Below are 24,440 nucleotides of genomic sequence, written 5' to 3' on the forward strand. Positions count from 1 at the left end.
TTGTCACAATATTGTTTCTGTTTCAAGTTTTGATTTTTTGGCCATGCACTGGAAGGGGGGTCTTCATCACTGAACCACTAGGGAGACCCTAATGCCACTTTCAATGAAGCTTAGCTGGAAATCTGGACACATGAAACGGGATCGACTGTTCCCAACTAGGAGGCACATCCCAACTCATTCTTGGCAATAAGCCCCTGAGAGGGGCTTCCAGGGATATAAATGCAAAAAGAACCATGGACAAACCCGATAGCACTCAACTGTAGGCAAATTGAGGGCAGGGTGATGTCATCCCTCTTTGTATCTCTAACTTTCTGCTCCATAGGAAGAGTTCAAAGTCTACTTGGTTACCTTCAACATTTCCTGGCTACACTGAATTCAGTTGAATAATCAGACACTCAGAAGTATGATACTGGGCAATAATAGTAACACTTCTGTGGTTCTCTCTTGCACAGATGTAGCAGCCATGGGAGATATTTTATCATTTGGTTCTTAAGCAGTGTCCTTACCTGCCAGGTACAGCCAAGAGAACAGGGCAGTGGCCAGCAGCCCTGAGTTCTAGTCTTGATTTACCAGTTGTTAACTTTATTTGCATGATAATGGGTCCTCTCTGCTGGGTTCACTCCCCACCTCCTTTTGAAATGAGTGGGTTACACGTCTTTCAAGGTGCCCTCTGACCCTACCATTCTGTCATTCTCTGACCCCAGGGTCTTATGATGACCCCAAACGTAGAAAAGGAGAGATGGTTCCTCTCAGGACTCGAGTGCTGTTCCCCTCTGGGTATCTGGCGTTTGCTGTGACGTCACTTTGATTCTGCTCATTTGCTTGGCTTTCTTTCCTTTCCTGTCTGCCTATCACTCTGCTGACAACCTCTCCTCTTGATGTAACTTACAAAGTCCGTGGGCAGCCTCACCTGCGCCCTTGTTCCCTTCCTCCTCGGTTCTCTCCATTCATGACCGCTCTCTTTTCCTCTGACGCTTCTTTCCCTTCTTCAAGCTGCTCTTTGGCTCTTCCCTGTGAAATCCTCACACACCAGACTCTAGCCCACATGAACAATGATTTTTTGATCCTCTGCAGGACAGAAAATCACGTATTCTTCCAGAGCCCAGCCCTTCCCACTCCCCTAGAGCCATCACTGATCCAGATGGACTCCGCCCCTCCTGATTAAACATCCTGATGTCCATTTGGTGCCACCCCATTCTCTGTAACCACCTTGCAAGCAGCATCTTCTCGCCTGAGCTCCTATTTGGAATCTCCACCAGGAGAGGGGGGCCTTTCGCCTTTTTAGAGAAGGCAGCAGCAGCACTGGCATGTCTCAGGCTAGAGCTCTTCTTTCGGTCTCTTGTGTGTATGGAGAAATCACAGCTCTTCAACCAACCCCAGCTTGCTGTAGGTAACACAGGGAAAAACAAAAACAGCCGATTTCCCTTCCATTGGCAAGTGTTCCCTTCTCCATCCCTTCTTTGGTGTGGAGATGCTGCCACTGCTGAGTCTTCATCTCCCCCGCGTCCTCACCTGACTGCCAGCCCTCCAGTCCCCACGGCAAGCTCTTCCATGCCCCCTCCTTTGCAGTCCCAGGATTATTAAAGGGAATATGATTGTTTTCTTTCATTCAGACAGTTTGTGTGAGTGTGTATGTGTGTGCCTGAGAGCTTGAAAGGCATTGTCCCATAGATATTTTTATAACCTGCAGCAATTACAGCTGCCAGCACAGAGACAAGCTGTGACAAGTTGATTTATGTGTACAGTAGATGTGTATGCAGGAGGGAAGGGGGTGTGCAGAGAGAGATGGGGCAGGGGGTATGGGGGGAGAAGGTGGAGGTGGGCGCTCGTTAGGAATCCTCTTTCCAGGAGGTAGAAAGGAAGTTGTTTCTATAAAGAACACAAATAATGAAATTGCTCTGACTGTCATTCCTTTTTCATTAACTCGGATAGGCTGGGAAAAAAAAATAAAATAAATCCAGCAGTTTTTATGAAGCAAGAGACAGGATATAAGATAAGCCACTAAGTGTTGGTTATATTTAGGGATTAGGAGATGAGACGGGAGCTGACATATGATTTTGATCTTCATCTATTCAAACCGCTTCAATCACGAGTTTCAATAAAATGGATTCTGCCTTGTTAATTGTGCCGACATTTCTGACCTTGCACAGCTTTCTCAACTTCCATTTTTGAATGAAGTTTGTATCCCGGGGTCCATGAAGCAGGTATGAGGTTGCCAGTGGCTTTTCTTTGTCCACCCTGATCTCTGCTGGGTTTCCTGTTGGCCAGGCCAGGAGGCTGAAGCTCACCGCTGTCCCTTCCCCAGCCAGACACAAAGATGGTGTGTCTATCTCAGACCAAGTGCCCGCAGACTGGTATAAGCCGAACATCCTACAGAGCCTGTGAGAAGAGTTCTTTTTCTGCCTGGCTATAATAATGAAGCAGTGGCAGGCAAAATATATTAATAAACCATCTTCCACCTTAAATGGATTTCTAAGTATTTTACCGTAGAGTTAATCATGTCTGTAGGCCCCTCGGGAAGGCTGGTTGTTGTCATTACCCACATTCCGAGATGCAAAAACTAATGCTCATTTGTACCTACCTGGGAATTAGATGCAAGAGCCAGGATGAGAATTTATCATGAAAGGAGTCATGCCTGCCATTCTCAAGCCTGGAGGGAAGTGACTCCAAACCCCAGCAAGAGTCCCTCTCCCTTCTCCACTGCTGTGCTTGTTTCTACTTGAGGTGCTAAGGCCTGTTTACCAGGAGGAATTGGAGGAGTGGTTTCAGTGGTGGTGGAGGGTCAGAGGTAACTTCTTGGCCCCTACGGAAGAACCCCAAATTCAGACTGAGGTCAGCAATCATGATATCACAGCTAACATCTGCTATCATATAACATTTGAGCTTGGGGAAATCACGCGATTTCCTATTTCCCTGAGATTTCCCACTGCAAATATCGAGACAAAATAGGGTCTGGCAAGAAACTCCAATACTTTGGCCACCTCATGCGAAGAGTTGACTCACTGGAAAAGACTCTGATGCTGGGAAGGATTGGGGGCAGGAGGAGAAGGGGACGACAGAGAATGAGACGGCTGGATGGCATCACCGACTCGATGGACATGAGTTTGAGTGAACTCCGGGAGTTGGTGATGAACAGGGAGGCCTGGCGTGCTGTGATTCATGGGGTCGCAAAGAGTCGGACACAACTGAGCGACTGAACTGAACTGAACTGAAGCTATACTGCTGCTGCTGCTGCTGCTGCTAAGTCGCTTCAGTCGTGTCCGACTCTGTGCGACCCCACAGACGGCAGCCCACCAGGCTCCCCCGTCCCTGGGATTCTCCAGGCAAGGACACTGGAGTGGGTTGCCATTTCCTTCACAAAACAGAAAACATACTATATAGCACAGGGGACTCTGCTTAATGCATTGTGGTGACCTGAATGGGAAGGAAGTCCAAAATGGAGGGGGGCATATATGTGAGCATGAGCTGAGCTGAACTGGCTGAAGAATGGACTGGTGCTGAAATTGGTTAATTCTCTTCTTCTTTCAAAAACATAAACAAAATCTCCTGCTCCCCATAGACATCATTTTTGGTTTTCCTGAGAGCAAAGTCATCCTTTGTGGTCACAAGTTGACAATTGATTTTTCTTTTTTTGGTGTTATATATCAAATGGCCCCACCAGCTAAAAGTAGCAGATGGATTTCCCTGAGAATTTAATATTGGAAAAGTCAGCAGAGGAAACGAGGGGGAAATGGGCCTAATGATGGATTAAGTTCGATCTTCAGTGTGAGTTCGACTTTACCTGGTAGTACATTTTCTGGGGGCTTCCCAGGTGACTCAGTGGATGAAGAATCCACCTGCAGTGTAGAAGACCCAGGGTCCATCCCTGGGTTGGGAAGATCCCCTGGAGGAGGGCATGATTGACCCACTCCAGTATTCTAGCCTGGAGAATCCTGTGGACAGAGGAGCCTGGAGGGCTACAGTCCATGGGGTCGCAAAGAGTCAGACATGACTGAAGCGACTGAGCATGCATGCACGCACACTTTCTGGTTACCTGTTAAAAGAGGAAGCCATACGTTCTCAGTCTTTCTTTGTTACCTTGTTTGGCGTCCACATCTGCACACCCACCTCCATCCCTTCCAACCCAGGGCAGTTGTGGGCACAGGCTATGAGGAGTGAAATGCTTATGCATCATTCACACACGTGTTATCTATACGTACCTCGGATGATCAGTTGAGAGATACACAGATTTTATGGCACCAGGACCCTTATATGACAGTGATTTAGTTTCTTTTTGGTGGTGGCTGGATGACTTTGGGAAGAACACATGTTTTGTTGTTATTGTTGCTTTTAAACAGTTGTTTAAAAAAAAGAAAAAAGCTTCCTGGTTGGATTTGGGAGAAAGTCCAGGGGAAAAACAAAGCCACGTTGCCTCTTCTCTTTCCCCAGGGAGAATCTGGGTCAGTGCAGGGAGCTCAGACAGGAGTCCCCAAGCAGAGAACCATATTGGTGTTAGCATGCGGGGTGGGCTGTGTGCAGCTGGGGGCTCCCCCCTCGCTCAGGAGCCTGGCCCAGGAGGGAAGGAGCCACATTCCATCAGAGCTGAAGTGACAGGAAACATACAAAGGTGGGCACATAGCAGCCAGAGAGAAGTGACAGGAACTGAGGCCAGTGCAGCTTTCCCCTGAGTTTCAAGAATCTGAGAAACACACCTCTTAAGATGAAACCGGCTCTGCAAGAGTGTGAAGCTTGGGAATCTGCGGTATCAGTAATGCCAGGGGCTCACACTCATTCATCTGAAATGAGCACTCTGCAGGGCCAGCATCTTTTCATGTCGACAGAACAAGAATAGAGAATGTAAGTCAGTGTCGGAACTTGACCAACATTTTGATGTGGTTTTGCCAGATTCGTACGCTCAGAGGCTTCAGTGATTTTGCATTGGTTTTATATATGGAAGATCCCTATTTAGAATGATGTTTGAAGGAGCTTTATGGGGGGGGGGGTTGGTGGGGTGGGCGTTGACTGTTTAATAACAAATGGAATTATTCTAAAACATCCTCCCAACACTTTAAATTTACTCTAAACGCTAATGAATTAATCTGATAATTTCAAACGCGCGCACGTGCATGCTTCAGGGTTTTCCTTTCCTAGTTAATTAGTTTGTGACCCTTATTAAGATGTCTCGGGCTTATTAAGACCGCGAGGTAACTTTGCTTTTCTTCTTAATTTGGAAATGACAGCTCCTCAAGGTGGGAAATGGTTAAACTCCTCGCCCGGCCTCGTGCACGGCCGCAGCGCGGCGCGGCAGGGGTTAAGGTGGGCGCCCGCGCCCCGCGCCCCGCGCCCGCCGCCCGCCGGGATGCGCGCGGTCCGCCCGCTCGCTCGGCGCCGGCACCGCGGAGAGCGGCGGTCAGTGATGGAGCTGCTGCCATGACAACCTCGGCGGTCGGTGCCCGCGCGCGTCGGGGCTGCTCCCGGGAGGCCGGCGGCGCGGAGGCCGGGGGCGGCCGCTGAGCGTGGCGTCCGCACGGCTCCGGGGCCCGCAGCGCCTCGCTTGCCCAGAGAGCGAGCGAGCGAGGGGCCGCCGCCGCGGAGACCGCCCAGCCTAGACCGGCCGCATCGCGGCAGCTGCAGCGCGCATTTGGGCTCGGAGGAAGTTGACCGAGGCTGCTGCCGCAGCAACCCCCGTCCGGATCGCGTGAAGCCCGGCGTAGCCTCCCTCTCCTGCTGGCTCACCCCTGCTCCACTTTTCGGCTCTGCTATTGTTACAGACTGTTTTCTGCTGGCCATCCTTCTTCCGAAACTTAAAAGAAAGTGTTGGACCTGCCCTTGTTGGAACTGATCATCTCTGGGTGGCCGGATCCAACCCACCCCCTGTCCCCTTCTGGTACCAAAGTGCTTACTCCTCTTCCAAGTGCCATGCCTGAACTGTTAACGCGAGGAAGGGGCTCCTGAGACGTGCCCGCACCTTCGCACCTGTCTGGCGCTTCTCCTCTCTCGGCCACCTCCTCAGCCAAGCAGCACCGAGGCAGCCCCCTTTGGATGTGCTCCGTGGAAACCGCTTCTCCGAGGCTGGAGCGCTGAGGCTCGATTTGGGGAGGAACACCCGACTTGGAGGAGTCTGCGCGCTTTTTCTCCAGCCCGCGCCTCCGGGTCCCAGTGCTCGCTCCCCCACCCCACCCACTTCCTGTGCGCGCCCGGGGGGCGTGTGCCGAGCCGCCGCCGGAGTTCTGGGAAGTTGTGGCTGTCGAGGATGGGGGTCTGTGGGTCCCTGTTCCTGCCCTGGAAGTGCCTCGTGGTCGTGTCTCTCAGGCTGCTGTTCCTTGTACCCACAGGAGTGCCCGTGCGCAGCGGAGATGCCACCTTCCCCAAGGCGATGGACAACGTGACGGTCCGGCAGGGGGAGAGCGCCACCCTCAGGTAGGGAGCCGCCATCCCTCTCTGAATCGACAGTGATTTGTGGAGGGGACGTAGGGGGAGAGCGCTAGGGGTGCAGGTGTGTACTCTGGAGCTGCTGCAGGGAGGCTTCGCTGCTTCGCTGGGCTGCCCGATTCATGGATGAGTTGGGTGTTCTGCCTGGGAAGGTGGTGGTCATGGGGAAACGTGCAGCGGTTCCAGAGATGAGCTGTTTGAGCTGTTTCCCAAACCTGGCCTCCTTGGCTCAGGACTTGGTAAGCAGGAGGGGCGCTGGGCCAGGGGGTCTCTGATATGGAGGCCAGTGTCCTGAGCGCTGTCTGTTGCCCGAAGCTGGTGGCGTGGTGATTGGGGGCCTGGCTGGGGCTCAGCGTGAGCAGTCTTCTCTGAAGTTAATGAGTCCCAGAGGTCGGGTCTGGCTTCCTGTGAATGCCATCACTCTGCCTATGCCATGGGAAGTTGCCAGCCAGCTCCCATACTCTGGTCGAGCAGCTGTTTTGTCCTGGGTCTGACTGTGTCTGGGCTTTCCTGGGGCACCTTCGTGCCTCAAGCTAGTGACCAGAGGGACACACTTTCTCTATCTGAACGTGGCCCTGAGATCGAAGCCATGGAGATGAGTCTGATTTCTCCTTGGAAAATATCACGTACTCTGTCAGTGGTGCCATCCTTCACAGCAGTGTATGCAAAGCTCATCTGCCCAACGGAAAGGGGATTTCATTGTTGAGTTGGGTCCTGATGGACTTCTGGGGTTCAGGCTGATAGGATCTGGAGGAGAAAGAGAAGAAGAATCTTGGCTATGTTTTGTGTAAGGTAGGATGAGCCTGTCTCCCTTTCTACCCTGCCTCCTGAAATGCTAACTCCAATTTCCAGTGTCTACAAACCATACTACACACAGGAGGGCCGCACAGAATATCAGTGATTGTAAGCGGGGATCTTGCGCTCTGGAATTTGATGAGAGTCCGCAGGAGGTAGAAGTTAAGAAGGTTCGTGGAAAGAATGATGTGCTTGCTTAAATAAAGTTTCCCAGACTGGGCCACCGCTGAGCTGACTGCACGGCAGTATGGCAGGATTCCCATTCTCTGTGCATGAAGATTCTTGGAGAGGCAACCTTGGCGCTGGTAGCCAATGTTTTACCCCTTCTGTGACTGCTTTTCTAAGGTTTATGGATGATGCATGAGGCAATACCCAGGGGATAGAAAATGTTGAGGAAGGGGCATGGGTTACAGAGCTGACTTGTCGGGATGTTGCCAGAGGAGGGGTGTGATTTAAGGGCCTGTCGAAACCTGTAGGCACCCATGTTCCTTTGTCTCTGGCAAGCTAACCCATGCCCCCAAGGATTGCTAGGTTTTCTTTGGTTCTGGGATCCACCTCTTCCACGGAACCCTCAGTTAGGGATGATTTTGAGCAAAGGTTAAAGATTTGACTGCCTCGTACCCGAAATAGTTGTGTGTCTGCTTTGTAAAGGATTTCATGGACTCTTCAAATATGTCCTGACCTCAGATTGTTTAGAAAGAAACAAACCAAAAAACAAGCCTCTGAAGCAATATAGTGAATGGCACGTAGTGTCATCTGCATGTGCCCTTTGTCCCCCAACCTTTGGCTGCAAGGTGTAGCCCCCAGGAGATAAGATGGAGATAGTCGTACCAGAGAACACTGTAGACACGAATGGAATGGTACTTTCAAGAAGGTGGAAGGTAGTCAGCTCTGTAGACATTAGGAGATAAAGAAGCAAGACCAAGGGGTCTTGCAGACAGTAGCTCCCTTAGTATAGGAACAGTGAGGGGACATGGGTGGGCCGGGGTGTGGTCTTTGGCAGGCAGCCCCCAGGCTCAGGAGAATCAGGACCCTGGCAGCATATGCTCCACCCGGGGCCAGGCCTGGGTAGGAGCAGCTCCTCTTGAAAATTGCATGATCGTGTGCCTGGTGGCTTCTCTTTCTTTGCCTTCACTACCGTGCCTCTTGCTGGCTTTCTCTGGGTCTCTTTCTCCATCTCTCTCTTGCTCTCACGTTTGTTTGCATTTTGACGTGTGTTTAGACTCACTGGTTTTGACTGGTTGTAGATGGAAGAAGTGGTATACTGTGGGGCTTCCATAGCCCAGCTCTGGTGCAGAGGCCCTCCTGGAGGCCCCCCGACCCCCGTGACACTTAGGCAGCCCCTGGGGCTGACTGTCTTCCCACCACGCAGCAGAGTCCCTCCCAGTGGAGGGAGCACTCCAGGGCGGGGGTTAGAGGAGTGGGGATCTGCCTGATGCCAGCCCACTGGCCGCGGGCCTAAGTGGGGACATGAGCTGGGCTGCAGGGGAACGGGGGTGCTCGAGTCTCCGTAGGACGGGCGTGGTCCTCCTTAGGCCCTCCCTCACTGGATGAGGAAGGGCCACATGGTGGGGTGCACTTCCGTGGAGGGGAAGCCCTTAAGCCCTCAAACATGGGCTCGGCCTCTTGTGATTCTCTGTGCAGGGAAGCCAGTAGGAAATCTCAGAATGTATTTTGTTTGCACAGAAATTGCTAAATTTGCACATAACCTGATTCGAGGTTGCAACACTGTAGTCGTTCAGGGCTCTGGGTTATTTCCCGTTGGGTTTTACTGTGTGTATGCTGGTCTCTTTTTTCTTTCATCCTCCCTCCCCTTCCCTCCTTCCTTCCTTATTTCTTGATTCAACATGTCACCAAGCTACCCAGACCCCAGTCAGGCTGGCTCAGACCACCCCAGCTCTGCCAGGGGAGCCACCCTCCCCAAGTCACCGTGGGTGACCATGCGGTTCACGCTTGTAGTTTTCTCCTCAACCAGCAGAGGACTTTTTGCTCTAATTTCGTTTTATTCTGCTTTGTTCTCACCAGTTTCGTTTTTTTTGAGAATCTTTTGCAGTCCCCAAAGAATGCATGCTTCAGCAGCAGATTCTAATGTGAGGGAACTTTTTAGGAGGTTTTATTTCCTCCAATTAGCTCTAATGATCCTTGTGGAAGAACCAGGAAACCTTTCACTTAGTGTGGCATCCATAGTCTGAATAGAATTACAGACAATTTGGAGTCTCCCACTCCTTCTGTCCTCCTGCCAATAGTCTGCATGCATATTTTTATAAAAGAGTGAGGTTCATACAATAGACTGTGCAATAAAAATAACAATGCGAACCTAAGTTTCTTGGGTGCTCACTATGTCCTAAAGAGTATTCTAAGTGTTTTATACACTGTCTCACCTATCACCAAACTTATAAACATTTTACCCTAATGCCACCCCTCTGATTATAGGTGCCATGATCATCCCCATTTTACAGATGCTAAAACTGAGGCTTGGAGAGTTTATATCATTTGATTAAGGGTGCACAGCTAGGAGATTTGGAAGCCAGATTATGTGGCAGTAGTAATAATGTTAAATGGATACATGCATGTGTGCATACTAAGTCGCTTCAGTCACATCTGACTCTCTGAACCGTAGCCTGCCAGGCTCTTCTGTCTGTGAGATTATCCAGGCAAGAATACTGGAGTGGGTTGCCATTTCCTTCTCCAAAATAAATGCATAGTACTATCAGTTACTGGTCAGTTATTCTCAATGAATCCTCACAACAACTCTCTGAAATAGATGTCATAATCTATTACATCTCAAATTACAAGCCCAAAGTCTCTGTGTTGGGCTTCCCAGGTGGCAGTGCTAGAAGTAAAGAATCCGCTAATACAGGTGATGTAAGAGACGTGGGTTCGATCCCTGGGTCGGGAAGATCTCCTGGAGGAGGGCAAGGCAGCCCACTCTAGTATTCTTGCCTGGAGAATTCCATGGACAGAGGAGCCTGGTTGGCTACAGTCCACGGGGTCACAAAGAGTCAGACACGATTGAAGTGACTTTAGCACACACGCATGCCTCTCCGTTTTATAGATGAGGACGCTGAGACGCAGAGAGGGGAATTTACCTAAGATCACACGTTAGTGAGTGGCGCAGCTGGAATGCCGAGTCCTTGACTTTGCAGGACGAGCTTTCCCCAGCGCGTCCTATGCTCTCCTGATGACTCTTTTCGAGTGCTTGGTGTCTCCCCACTTGTTTTCCCTCTTGCCCTGTCTTGCAGTGTCATTCATCTCCCTTTTCCCTCTCCTTGTGGTTGGGGAACAGTGAGCTCTGGGAAGCAGGGATCTGTTTGTTGTGCCCAGAGCGCCATGTGCCCCCAGATGTCTACTGAACAGATGAGATGACTAAAAACAAAACAGTCTCCATACAACTGTGGTCCAGCCAAGATGTGTGGAATGGTTCTTACTTGAAGGGCGTGAGCTGGGTGTTGGGTGTGGAGAGGCTTGAGGCTGAGGCTTCTCACCCCAGGACCTTGGGTCCAACTCACAAGGCCGGGCTGTGGGCACAGAGGTCAAAGAGGTCATCAACTGTGGAGGACGTTGTGTCCATTAATGTGTGGGTGGGTGGTCTGCCTGTGGTCAGAGAACAGTATCCTCCTCCCAGTGGACACGACTGTGCTGCTCTGATGGGAGCAGAGGAGCCTGAGATATCAGCTGTGTGGCTCTCATTAATTAGACCATCACTAAATGTCACCATGTCACTTGACAGCTTTGATGAATGCGTGTCACATTTGCATAGATTCCCCCAGTGAGGCACTTGGTGAAGTCAGTTGTCTCCTTGGGTGAGATCTGGTAAGTGGGTATCACAGCTGAACTATACTTTCTGTCCTGTCCCTAGACTCGAGGCTTTGCCACTGCAGGATGTTTTATTTTAAAAAAAAAAAGTAAGTTAAGAATAAAAAGTCTGAGAAATTTACAAGACGAAAGTGGGGTTTTATATAGCAGTTCCAGGGGATAACAGAGAACAATGTGGTTTCCATACTTGAGGAACCCCGCGGGGCCACTTCCGCTGTAGGAGGCTGCAGTGTGTTACTCAGGTTTGGAAAGCTTTTAACATTTCATTCTCGAAGCTGGTCGGTCCTCTGTTAGTCTCTCCAGCTACTGCATGGCCTCTTGAAGCCAGAATTATGCCAGCTTCAGGTTTCTGTCCGTAGTTCCTAGTGCATGACTTGGACCAGGGTTTTTGCTAATAAAGCCCGACTTCCTTCCCTTGCTGTGCTGTGGACACCCTGACCTTCTTTCTGTTTCTTGAACACAGGAAGATTACTCTTGCTGGAGAGCCTTTCCATGTGTGGCGGTGCCCCTTTCAGCTCTTCCCACGGCGGTAGCTCTTCGTCATTTTGGCCTCAGCTCAGATGGAATCCTCTCCCTCTAGCTTGACACCCAGATGAAATTGATTCCCCAACACTTCCACCAGGCTTGGGCTGGCATATTATCCTGGATTATTTTCAGAGCAGTTTTTCCATTCGCTTGTCTGGTTATGTGCTCATGGGTTTGTCTTCCCCAACTGGGTTGTAACTTCCTTGAGTCTTGGAGTCTTCTCTGAATTTTCCTGTCTTATCCTGTGCAGTGTCTGGGAGATGCTAGGTGCTCAGGATAGAGCTCTTGCATGAGTGGGGGAAGACATGAGGGTCTGAGATCACCATCTCCCCCTTGCCCTCTCTGCCCTCTGTCCTCAGTTGTCCAGTGTTGTCCTTGGCCTGGGTGTATTCCTGGCTCAGTGTCATTTCTGTCTGGGTCGTGCTGTGTTGGATGTGAGGATGCTCTTGAGGAGGGCACAGCCACACATAAGTAATTGAACTGGTGTCCTTCTGTCCAGATCACAGATGGTCTGTGTCAATTGTCTGCTATTTCATAACCGCACCCACGACACATGCCATCTTTCTGCCAGGTCACTTTCCTGCCCAGTCCTTAAGCTTTTGAAGAGCTGCTACTCTCTGAGGATGTACTCAGCCCCAGATAGATCTCAGGGAAATGAACATTTTCAAGATAAAGAGGGGCACAGAAAGGCACCTCTCCGCCCATCCTTCTTTCTATCTGTTTGCAGTCTGCTGTCAGTGGGTGCCTGGTCGTGTAACTATTGATTCGTTGCTTTTGAGTTAACTCCTGCAGAATAGCAATGCCACTTGGGAAGCGGGTGCTGCCCTGGCCCCTCCCAGGATGGACCTCTGTGTGCTCACTTTGCCAGGCATCCTGCCGGGGGACTGAGGCTCAGAAGAGCCTGGACAGATGGGGTTGTGGAGGGAGGCTTCTGGAAGCACACTCAGCCTGTTAAGGAGCCAAAAACTAAAATGGGAAAGCTGCAAACCCAGCCAAATGCTGGACAGAAGGGAAAGGACATGTGAGTTCACAGGAGAACCTCAAGAAGGTACAGAGCGAAAGTCTGGTTCTCAGGGACTCCTCACCTGTAAGATTAGGTGGTTTGCAAAAATGCTTCTCTTTTCTTTTGAGAAGGAATGTCAGAGACCCGGGAGTTCAGCCATCTAGTTTTCCAGATAGTGAGACTGGTGACTGTCAGCTCGCCTGAGGAGGGCTTCCTGCAGAGTGAGGAGGAGTGGCACCCAGCCCACTGGATCACTCACTGTGAGCCCTTGCTTACCTGTGTGTCCAAGACAAGGTCACCTTGTACTGCTAAGTTCACAGGCCTCTGGCCACCTGCGATGCCTCCGACAGACCTGGCTAACATTTACCAGCAAGCTCTCTCCTAACCGCTTCTCCCCTCGGCCACTAAAGTCAGCATTCTTAGCCTGTATCAGCTCTGACTGTGACTCTGTGGGACAATGTGTCAGGCAGGCGCTGAGCGCTCTACCAGTGGAGACGTACTGAACACTCGGAGCTGCTCCACAAGGCAGATCCAGTTATTATTCCAGTTTTACACGTCAGGAAAGCAAAGGACTGGAAAACAGAGAGAGCCGTTTCCCAGCCATTTCCACATGGTCGGATGGAGACGGTGCCTGGGACTTGGGACAGGTTTTGTCTGGGTTCTAGGTTCCTTCTCTTTTTGTAACAAAGGATTTTCCTCATTCTGTTCCTTTTCTCGTCGTCAGTTTCATCTCCTCCCAGAAACCAAGTGCAGTTTTTGCTCTTCCTTGTCCTGGGCACAAGAACCCCCTTTCTGAAAGTGTTTCAGGAATTGGGTATGGGGGACGTGTACAGTTTGGTATAGTCTATGACATGATGGAGTGTGTAAGGTTTGGTGTGGACTGTGACATGATGGAGTGCGTAAGGTTTGGTGTGGTCTGTGGCATCACGGGACTGTGTAAGGTTTGGTGTGGTCTGTAACAGTATGGAGTGTGTAGGGTTTGGTGTGGTCTGTGCCATGATGGAGTGTGTAGGGTTTGGTGTGGTCTGTGCCATGATGGAGTGTGTAGGGTTTGGTGTGGTCTGTGGCATGATGGCATGTGTAAGGTTTGGTGTGGTCTGTGCCATGATGGAGTGTGTAGGGTTTGGTGTGGTCTGTAACATCATGGGGTTGTGTAACGTTTGGTGTGACATGGAGCCATAAGGAACAAATCAGAATCTCCATATATTGTTCAGAGTAAAAATTTTATTCCAGGTTCTTCCACCAGCCTTCTGCTTCAGATATCAGCAATCTTGGACTCTCTCACAGAGAGTTCACATTGAATACATTTCAATGGAAACACAAGTCTGTGAGGACTCCACAAGCCAGTCTATCTGGATGCCCAGGCGTTGGGAGGTGAATAGGTAACAGCTCAACCTATTAATGCCCTTCTTTGTTGTACTAGAAATAGGGCCATTGGCATCTCTCCTGGGGAACCTTGAAAAAATTTTAAGTAATATGAATATCGTATTTCTTTAAGTTCGGAGTTCCACTGAAGGGTAAAATGTCACATTATTCTTGCATTCTTTGAGATTATTTTGCTTCTTCAGGAGCAGGTTGATGGAATCCTGCTATAATAAATAAATAATACCATTAACATCTTTTAAATGGTCAAGTAATAGTATTTTTGAGAAAGGAAGAATTAGTTGGGGTTAAGATGCAATTTCAAATCACAGATGGGAACCAAAGGCAGGAAACAGTAGGAATGTTTAAGGGGAGTGCAATTGCAGGAGACAAAGCTCTTCACAAAACAAGATCTTTCTAACTCGTATTCCTGCAGGAGTGGTGTGCCAGTGAGAAAATGGCCTGGGAGACAGGATTCTGCTAACTCTGACTTTCTCTGTGTCATGTTGGGCAGTTTTTACAAATTCTTCTGTATAAGGAAGATAGCCACTCCCTACCTCAAAGGATTGTTTTGGGTTAAAGTGAAATAATGTATACAAAGTTTAGTCTAGAATTATAGCTCTCTTTCCATGTGTGTGTGTGTTTGTGTGTGTGTAAGCATATAAGTATATGAATGTATGTGTATACATAATGGGAACACATGTAGCAATTTTCATTAAAATCTATTGCAGCTTAAACACTCCTGTGCCCACACTTTGATGGATGAGCTATGACTGGCTTCTGGAAGATCTGTGAGGAGAAGAATGCCTCTTCTCCAGCTCATACTTCTCTGGATGTTTCTCCTACACATCTGCTTAGATCCTAGGAATCTTCTGTTCATATACTTTCTTGAGCTATTTTATATCAGAAACGGAATGCGGAAAAAGGTCTTTATTTTTCATCACAGATTCTTGGATAGCAAGTTATGACAGTTCATGGCTCTCAAGATGAATTTCCTACCCAAAAAAGAAAATTATGCTAAAGGATCTTTGGAGCCCAGTTCAGTTCAGTTCAGTTCAGTTGCTCATTTGTGTCTGACTCTGCAACCCCATGAACTGCAGCACACCAGGCCTCCCTGTCCATTACCAACTCCCAGAGTTTACTCAAACTCATGGCCATTGAGTTGGTGATGCCATCCAACCATCTCATCCTCTGTAATCCCCTTCTCCTGCGCTCAGTCTTTCTCAGCATCAGGGTCTTTTCCAGTGAGTCAGTTCTACACATCAGGTGGCCAAATTATTGGAGCTTCAGCTTCAGCATCAGTCCTTCCAATGAATATTCAGGACGATTTCCTTTAGGATGGACTGGTTGAATCTCCTTTCTGTCCAACCTACCTGGCACAGGTTACCTGGCACAAATAGTGGGGTCAGGAGTTGATGCACAGATTTAGGATTCATAGACCTTTTTACCATGGAAAACTGATTCTTCCATGACAGGTCCATTGAAGTCAGCTGGCAAACCTGGGTAGGGATGACACTGAAGTGGGGCAGAGAGGTTAAGCTCTTTGATGCCCTGAGATTGCATTTCCCCTCATCCTCACCTCCTCACTGAGAGGCCATCTCAGGACCCCCATATCAATGGGGAAAATAGAAAAGGATCTCTCTGCATTTGGTAGTTTTTCTCTGGTACAGTTCTGGGATAAGACTGGTGTGCCTGGCCTGAGAAACTGATCTTCAAAGTGTCAGTCACTCAATCATGTCCGACTCTTTGCGACCCCATAGACTGTAGCCTGCTGGGCTCCTCTGTCCATGGGATTTTCCAGGCAAGAACACTGGAGTGGGTTACCATTCACTTCTCCAGAGGACCTTCCTGACCCAGGGATCGAACCTGGGTCTCCTGCATTGCGGGCAGATTCTTTATTGCCTGAGCCACAGGGAAGCCCATAGAAATTGATGTTAGAATTAAAGGAACCACAGAAACCATCCTTCTCGCTGCAACCCCGTGCCACAGGGCTCAAAGTAGTTTAAATTATAGATAGCAGTCTGAGTTGTTCATGATCTGTTTCTCCCAAATCTCATTGATTCATGTGGTTGAGTTATTTGGGTTGATTTGGGTGTATTTGGCCAACTTGCTGCCTTGTCAGTATGAGATGTTTTGGCTTAGAAAGCTTTAGAGAGGTTAGATTTGTCTTGTACTATGTACATATGAATTAATCTTACCATCTTGCTGATGGATTTTTAAAAATAATAGAATTTTTAATGAAAGCAGCAGCAACCATGAGACTGATGGAAAATGACAAAACTGACATCAACCTTCAGATAAAGCTTTGTTGGCCCCACAGAGGAAAGTGAGATATGTTTGTGTGCAATAATTTCTTGATCTTCTCTGGCTTTCAAACAGGCTGTAATGTAGTGGATGAGTGGAAAAGTGCTTTTGCCCTCAGAATAATCATCTTTGGACAAATTTACTTATCAGGAAAGCTCAATCCAAAACAATTCTAACTGGTCAGAACCCATGAGGAAGAAAGAACAGTCTTTTGGACTCTGTGGGAGAGGGTGCGGGTGGGATGATTTGGGAGAATGGCATAGAAACATGTATATTATCAAATGTGAAATGAATCGCCAGTCCAAGTTCGCTACAAGATGCTCGTATACAGGGTTATCGTTACCTTCTCTCTAAATTCCATATATATGCAATAGTATACTGTATTGGTGTTTTTCTTTCTGGCTTACTTCACTCTGTATAATAAGCTCCAGTTTCATCCATCTCATTAGAACTGATTCAAATGTATTCTTTTTAATGGCTGAGTGATACTCCATTGTGTATATGTACCACAGCTTTCTCATCTGTTCGTCTGCAGATGGACATATAGGTTGCTTCCATGTCCTGGCTATTATAAACAGTGCTGCTATGAACACTGGGGTACATGTGTCTCTTTCGATTCTGGTTTCCTCGGTATGTATGCCCAGAAGTGGGATTGCTGGGTCATATGTCTATTCTATTTCCAGTTTTTAAAGTTTTTTCCACACTGTTCTCCATAGTGGTGTTTTGACATCAGCCCCATGTGACTCATTGCCAGCCAACAACAACTTGATCTTCCTTCAGTCTGCCCCATCTTGGGCACAGACACCACCATTCATCCAGCTGCTCTGTCCCAACACCTAAGAGATATGATGTTTTTTCTTTTTCTCCTATGTGGTATCTAGTCCGTCAGTAAATCCTGTGTCTTTTTAAGACACATCCTGAGTTTGATCCCTTTCCCCTTCTGGAACATGACCGCCCTAGTGAAAGCCACTGTCGGCTCTTGCAGGACCATTCCAGGGGCATCTCATCTGGTCTTCCTGCCTCTATGTAGTTCTCCCAGAGTCCATTCTCACCTAGTAGGTCAAGGGATCATTTCAGAACATAAATGAAGTCTTGTCCCTCTGTTTAAAGTTCTGTAGTGGCTTCCGGTTATATTGAGAATGAAGTGTGTGTAGAAGACTGCGTTCCCTGGTGTGTGCCTCTCCCTCTATCCTCCCTGCCCCGCTCACCAACCTTCCTTGTTGCTCCTTGAACCCAGCAAGTCCATTCTTGCTGAGGGCACGTTCTTTCCTCTCCCAGGACCCAATAGGGTGGCTCCTTCATAGCACTCATATGTCTGCTCCAGTCTCCCATTCTCAGAGAGGACCTTCCAGACCATGCTATATGAAATAGTTATACCCTCACGTTGCTCCATCCCCCTACCTAACTTCAACTTTCTCTAAAGCCCTAAACACTTAGGAAATTGTTATTTATTTATCTGATAGTTATTTATTGCCTCTTCCACTAAAATGTGAGATCCCCAAGGCCATTGGTTTTATTACTCTCATTTATAGTGGCTAAATTACCGCCTGGAACATGGCATAGATCATGGAGTATTTTTCGAGTGAATGAGAACTTTATTAGGAATCGTAGTAAGCTGCTAATAGTGAGAAGTATTTATCTTTTATTGGAAAGAGGTGACTCAGGAGTAACTCTTTCTTGGCCTAGGTTTGGGGTTTTTACACAGAGCTCAGAGCGGGTGTATGGGACTCAGCCTAGTTTTCTAGACAGCAGGTGGGTCAGGCCTTGCGGATGGAGTCATGGGGTAGCATGACACACTTCATAAAGTCTACACACCCAGAATCAAGAGGACCTTTACAATTCCAGCTTCACAAGAGGTTTTATAGAAAATCTAATAAACACTTGAAAATCAGGATTAGTTTCTAGCTTAAAGCCTTTAAACTTGGGCCGGGGAGGAAGTAAGGAAGTGGCAGTCAGGCAGAAAGCAGCCTGTGAGCCTGAGAGTTAACAGATTGTTCAATGTCCATTATTTTGTCTGACACTTTCCTGAAGAAGGGAATTGTACCTTGAGGCTGTGGAGCCTGTGGATGGAGTGCAGAGTCTGGGACAGACCGCTCTCTGGGTTCCAGTCCTGTTCTAGCCCACTTTGCAGCTGTGTGACCTTCGGCACGTTGGTCCACCTCCCTGGGCCTCCGTTTTGTCTTTGTTTAAGGGAACTGATCATAGGAATGCTGACCCCTGAGTGAAGTGTGGAGCATTGCGAGCAGTGTCCAGCACTCAGGAAGTGTTAGTGTTGTTTAGCTGGGGAAGGATGGAGTGCTGAACGTCACCGCTGTGGGCCCAGTGTGCTGATGTGTCCTGTGACCCCCAGGGGTGCTGCCGAGAGGCACGTAGAACAATAATTGGAACACCGGAGCCCAGGCTGGCATTGGTTAGTGCAGACCTGCCATTTCAGGGGCATCTTTGTAGTGGAAGATTTTGAAGGGTCTTGGCAGATTTCAATGTTTTGGGAATGTGAGCGGTGGTTTGGGGCTAGGGTGACCTGAGTTATAGTCGTGGCTCTGTCACAACCCACCATGAGATGCTGCTAAGAAAATCAGTGTACCCACTCCCGCCCCTTTCCTGTGTGGGGAGTGGGAACAGATCCATTCTGCTCCGTTCAGTTTCTTACATCTGAGAAAGAGATTCTTAGCTGTTGACAAATATCTAAGTTGCAGGGACTGATTACATCTTTTTCTAAAAGGAATTTTTATTGGAGTATAGTTGCTTCCCTGGTGGCTCAGATGGTAAAGCATCCGCCTGCAATGCGGGAGACCTGGGTTCAATCCCTGGGTTGGGAAGATCCCCTGGAGAAGGGAATAGCTGCCCACTCTGGTATTCTGGCCTGGAGAATTCCATGGACAGAGGAACCTGGTGGGCTACAGTCCATAGCGTTGCAAAAAGTTGGATGAGCCTGAGCGACTAAGCACAGCACAGCACACAGATATATATCTACTATATCTATCTATCTATCTATATATATATAAAGTTTTTACCCACCTTCTGCCACAAAACTTGACTGTGTTTTCCAGCCTCTTTTGAGTTTAGGTGTGGCCAGATGACAGAGTTCTACCCAAGGTGAGCAAAAGGGATGTTGGACTGGCCCCTAAAAATCTCCCACGTGAAATACTTCAGACTGTTTCACCTTGCACCATCTGGATTTGGTGCCCCAAATTACCTTGGGAACCGTGGCCTATTTGGCAGATGGTTCATGAGCCAAGTGATCGAATGTTCTCATAGAGAGGGCTTCAGCCCCCACCCCGCCAGCTGACCCAGAGCCTCACTCCTTAGATTAGTGCATGAAGGAAAATTGCACTAAAATATACTTCCTTTGTGATAAGCTTCTGTGATTCTGGAGTTCATTTGTTACAGTAGCTAGCTTTACTCACTAATTCAGTACGATTCTTATAAGTCATATTGTCTGATTTCAGCAGCATAGAAATACACGGATCTATTTTTTTAATCCAAACTTAAGCACTTATTAAAATTTCTTAGCCAGGCTTTTGGTGGTTTTTGCCTGTGTCTGAAAGGAGGAACTATGGCCTTTTCAAACTGAAGCTGCAGATGTTTGATTTCCCTTTGCTTGAGTCTTTACATCTCTGAACCAAGTCACATGTCTGCTTTACTCTACAAGTTTGTGAAAACCAGTGACAAAGAAAAGTTCTACCTTGAAGTAAATTAGCACATGTCTGCAATGGCTGCGGTTCGAGACACGCTGTAATTAGTGGAAATACCTTTTAGATGACAAATTGCTCATTAATGGCTGGAGGTGTCTTATTTAGAGTAACCTTTTGTGCTGGAGATATTCTAACATTCAGTGTTTCAATTGACACACAAAAGAGACAGATGGGATGATTTTTAGCCTTGTTCTTTAAAATGTTGAAGAGGATGGAGAGAATTGCTGTCAGAGGGCAGATTTTAAAAGAGTAGCCGGGTGGTGAGGCCGGAACTTGTGGCTTTGGGGACAGGGAAGAGAGAAAGGCGTCGTGTCGGAGAGTCTGCAGGAAACAGAGGCCGAGCAGAGACCGCGGATGTGAAGTGGTTCCGTTTCAGGATTTGGCGATTCGGAGGGGGGATCCTTTAGCTTTCATTGCTGTTTCAGGATGATAAACAGTGACTGGCACAGGATAGGAGATTCCTGTTGTTATTTAGTCACTAAGTCCTGTCCAACTCTTTGCGACCCCGTGGACAGTACCCCGCCAGGCTCCTCTGCCCATGGGATTTCGCAGGCAAGAATACTGGTGTGGATTACCATTTTCTTTTCCAGGGAGTCTGCCCACCCCAGGGATCAAAAAGCATCTCCTACATAGAAGGCAGATTCTTTTCCACTGTGCCACTAGGAGCTTCCTGAATCTGTACTGTATCCATGTGTCACTTGGGTACCACTTCCTGTGCATCTCTTGTGGGCCAGGCATTGTTCTAGGTCCCAGTCCCTCTCTCCCCACAGGAGAACAGGAGCTACAGGTGGTACAGAGTGAAGGAGAGTAATCACCTCCCAGCCTGCAGCTCGCACCAACCACTTAGCGATAGGCGCTCTTTTTCCAGCCTGACGCGTTCGCTAGGACTCCTGTCTGGAGAGACAGACCTGCACTAATGCAACTTCTTCTACTCGGTGCTCTTTGAGCAGTGCACAGCCTGCACACCTGTACCAGACGGGCACCAGCTGTCAACATGGAAATAAGCAGGCAGACAGTATGCTGCGTGGTGAAAAGCTAAATATGGGTGGGGTGCGGGGGCATTTGCAGGGTGGTCCAGGGCCTCATAGTGGGGACAGCTCTGTGGTGATCAGCAGGAAGCACATTCTCGGCAGAGGAATCAGCAAGTTTCATGATCTAGTATAAGAAGAGCAGGGCGGGAAGGAGGCAGTCTCAAAATTGAAGGCATGAAGGCATGAGGAAAGGAGGATTTAGGATGATGAGTGTCTTCGGGAAATAGAATAACATCAGGATGAAGAAGAGCATGATGGAAGCATCTTCAACTTTAGGAGGTGAGAAAATAAATAAAAATCCCACCTGAACAAATCCAGCGCCTGTGTCGATGTTACTTCCCATGTGAAGGTTCCTGGTGGAGACTGTCCAGCCTCTCAGAGACGTGGTTGTGCAGCAACTGGTACTTACTGTCTGGATCCCACCTCACACATGTCTAGTCGTGTGAGTCTCGTGTTTCTTAACTGAAATGTTGTCTTTCTTGGGTTCATTATTCTTTGTCATCTTCATTTATCACATACAAAAAGTATCAACATTTAAAATCTGCCCGATATCTGATCTGACTTCTTACCTGTTGCCATTTCCAGGAGATTACATCATGAAATTAAGCCGGTGTTTTACGACCGTGTGCAAATGTGTGTATGTATAGCAGACACATATTTGGAATTAATGGACTTGTAGAAATCAGAGATGGATTAGGCCTAATGAGCTGTTGAGAAGAATTATTTAGCACATATTTCATATCTCTGTTCGGTAATCAAGCCTACACACTGAGTGTGCTAAGAAGGTGAGGTCTTTGCATCTCTTCTCTCCTTGGATCATCTCCGTGTGTGCCTGAGAATTTAACATCGGACCTCTGGAGCATTTTCCACCAACTTTATTAACCATCCGGTTTGACATTTCCTTGCCCTTAGGGTGATCTTGGTATTGAAAAAATAGTTGCTTAGCTTGTTACCATTTATATGGAAAATAACTGTTGTCTGGCTCTAAGGAGCCCCCGGGGCTGCTGGACTGGCTCCGACCAGGTGGCAAGAGTCATCAGAAGCCAGGTCCTGCCCCTCCCCAGATGCCCCCTAGTCTATAGGACAGACAGGCCTGACCTTCGAGTGTGCTGGTTGGAAGACTTGGAGAATTAGCCTAGATGAGAGGTTTAGATATATGATGTTTTAAATTTGTACCCAAAACAGATGATTTCTCTACTGCCTTCTGTTTTCACCTAAGGTATGGTAGAGCCAGTGCCCGTCTGTCCAGTTGGACAAAATGCACTTGGCTGAGGCTCACTCTGTTTATACTGTCCCTTCAAGCCTGCATTTTCAACAGACCTTCAAAATCCTATTCACAACAAAATCCTATTCACAGCCTATTCAGGTTTTCCTGACTAACAAAAAGGAAGGCATTATGAAAGGTGGGCCCCTTGATAGAGTGGAATTTGACCCCGAGAAGGGCTGAGTGTTTGAAGCCGTAACAGAGACATGAAATTATAGGACTTAAAGGAGACGGGTCGACACAGGTCAGCTTCTGATAGTCAGATGCCTGCCCTGTGGATTTTCTTTATAGCCTGGTTAGGTATAATACATAAATGCAGAGCCTAAACATAGAGGCTTCTCAATTCTTGTCTGTCTGCATAAAACATGCTCATTGAGAAGGTGTTCTGTAGTGGAAAAAAGATGGAATCCATAGAGGTTTTTGTAAATCAACTATACTTCAATAAAAAACACTGAAAATGAGCAAAAAAGAAAGTTGGGCAGAAATGGAGAAACTAAATGGAAAGCAAAATGAAAAATACAAATGGGAAAAAGAAGATAGACTCAGAGTTGGGTAGCTTTGAGCTGGAACTCAGCTTGATCTGGGAAATTGTTAAACCTCTCTGAGCCTTTATGTTTCTTATCTGTGGAATGGGGCTTAAATAACACCAGGAAAGTGGAGAGTAGGTGCTAATTTGAAGCACACTGGTTGGAGATTTTTCTGAGACAGGACCTTTAAGTGACCTAGTGAAGGGAGTGTGTGTATGTGGATGTGGGAGGATGTTCCCGACAGAAACACCACCCGTACCCAGGTGCAGAGACTGGGGCATCCTTGACTCCAGCAGACAGAGGAGAGGAGGGCGGAGCCGAGGTCTTCGCCATGGGGATCTCGGGGTCCACAGCGACCACTTCTCATTTTGGCCTTAGTGTTTTGGAAGCTGCCGGAGCAGTTTGATCATTTTGGTTGCTGCATTTTAACGCAGTTTTCTAACTTTATTTTATGATTATTTTCATGTCCCACCCTTGTTCAGCTGTAAGGCCAAGCCCGTGTATGACATGCATCCTGTGTCAGGGACTGGCCAGAGCCCACACCAGGCTTAGTGAGCTCCCTAGCCCCTAACTCACCTAAGCCCCTTGTCATATCAGCTCTTTTCCTGCGTCTCTGCCTCTGGTTAGACTCAAAGTGATTCACGAGGTAAGAAGCCACTTCCAGCTGTTACATTGTGAGGATGTCCTTGATGGATCAAAAGTTCAAGGCCACTGGCTTCTTGGGTGAATAAGCAGAGTGCCATTACTCGATTTTCATTCTCATTTATGATCAAAGCCTTGGCCACCTCACCAGGCCCCTGTTGCTCACGGCCTAATGATGGCTGAAGTTGATGAAATGTCCTGGAAGAATGATTTGTGATAAGTGCTTCAGCAGAAAGGCCATAAATCCGCTATTCTTATTTTATTATTTTAATTGAAAATTTTTTTCACTAATTTAAAAAAATAGATAATTATTGTTCATATGCTTTGTAATTATTACCTTGGCTGATGCTGGGTTGTTGATTAACTCTACAGTCTGCACTGACGGTGTTTTTGGTCTGTATTTCACAATAATGCTGCTGAGTTGTCGATAAAATATTAATTAAACATACTCTTGTTTTTTATCTTTTTACATATAGTTCCTATCAGAAATATATTTTAAACTATTCCATTAATTCTATGAGTGATAAGTCACTTCAGTTGTGATTGACTCTTTGCAACTCTGTAGCTCACCAGGCCCCTCTGTCCATGGGATACTCCAGGCAAGAATACTGGAGTGGATTGCTGTGCCCTCCCCAGGGGAATCTTCCTGACCTAGGGCAAACTCGAGTCTCATAAATCCATTGGCAGGTGGATTCTTTACTACTAGTGTCATGTAGAAAGTATCATTAATTCTATAATTTCTATTAATTCTGTAATTTGTTCTTTATTTTCTATTAATTGTTTTAAATGGTAGATTATATGATATAATTAAAAAGTATATTTTATTGGCCATGCTGCACAGCATGTGGGATCTTAGTTCTCTGACCAGGGATCGAATCGGTGGTGCCCCTTGCATTGGCAACTCAGTCTTTACCACTGGACTGACAGGGAAGTCCCTCTAAGTTCTTTTCTACTAGAAAGTGGGGATCAGGAATATCCCCTGGAGAAGGGATGGGCTACCCACTCTAATATTCTTGCCTGGAGAATCCCATGGACAGAGGAGCCTGTCTGGCTACAGTCCATGGG

At 47.7% G+C, this 24,440-nt stretch overlaps 1 protein-coding gene across 4 annotated transcripts in view; it reads left to right on the forward strand.

The window, feature by feature from the left end:
• The first annotated feature begins 6,174 nt into the window (after window positions 1-6,174).
• Window positions 6,175-24,440, forward strand: part of NTM (neurotrimin) — a 420,911-nt gene continuing 402,645 nt past the window's right edge. For all 4 annotated transcript variants that reach the window (XM_055414990.2, XM_088832437.1, XM_088832438.1 and 1 more), the window contains exon 1: window positions 6,175-6,399. In XM_055414990.2, the coding sequence (XP_055270965.1) occupies window positions 6,233-6,399 (167 nt within the window). In that variant the 5' untranslated portion in view covers window positions 6,175-6,232. The remainder of the gene's footprint in view (window positions 6,400-24,440) is intronic.

The sequence above is a fragment of the Moschus berezovskii genome, chromosome 25, assembly GCF_049115385.1.
Source record: "Moschus berezovskii isolate FMDL1 chromosome 25, NW_MosBer_1.0, whole genome shotgun sequence".
Lineage (NCBI taxonomy): Eukaryota > Metazoa > Chordata > Mammalia > Artiodactyla > Moschidae > Moschus > Moschus berezovskii.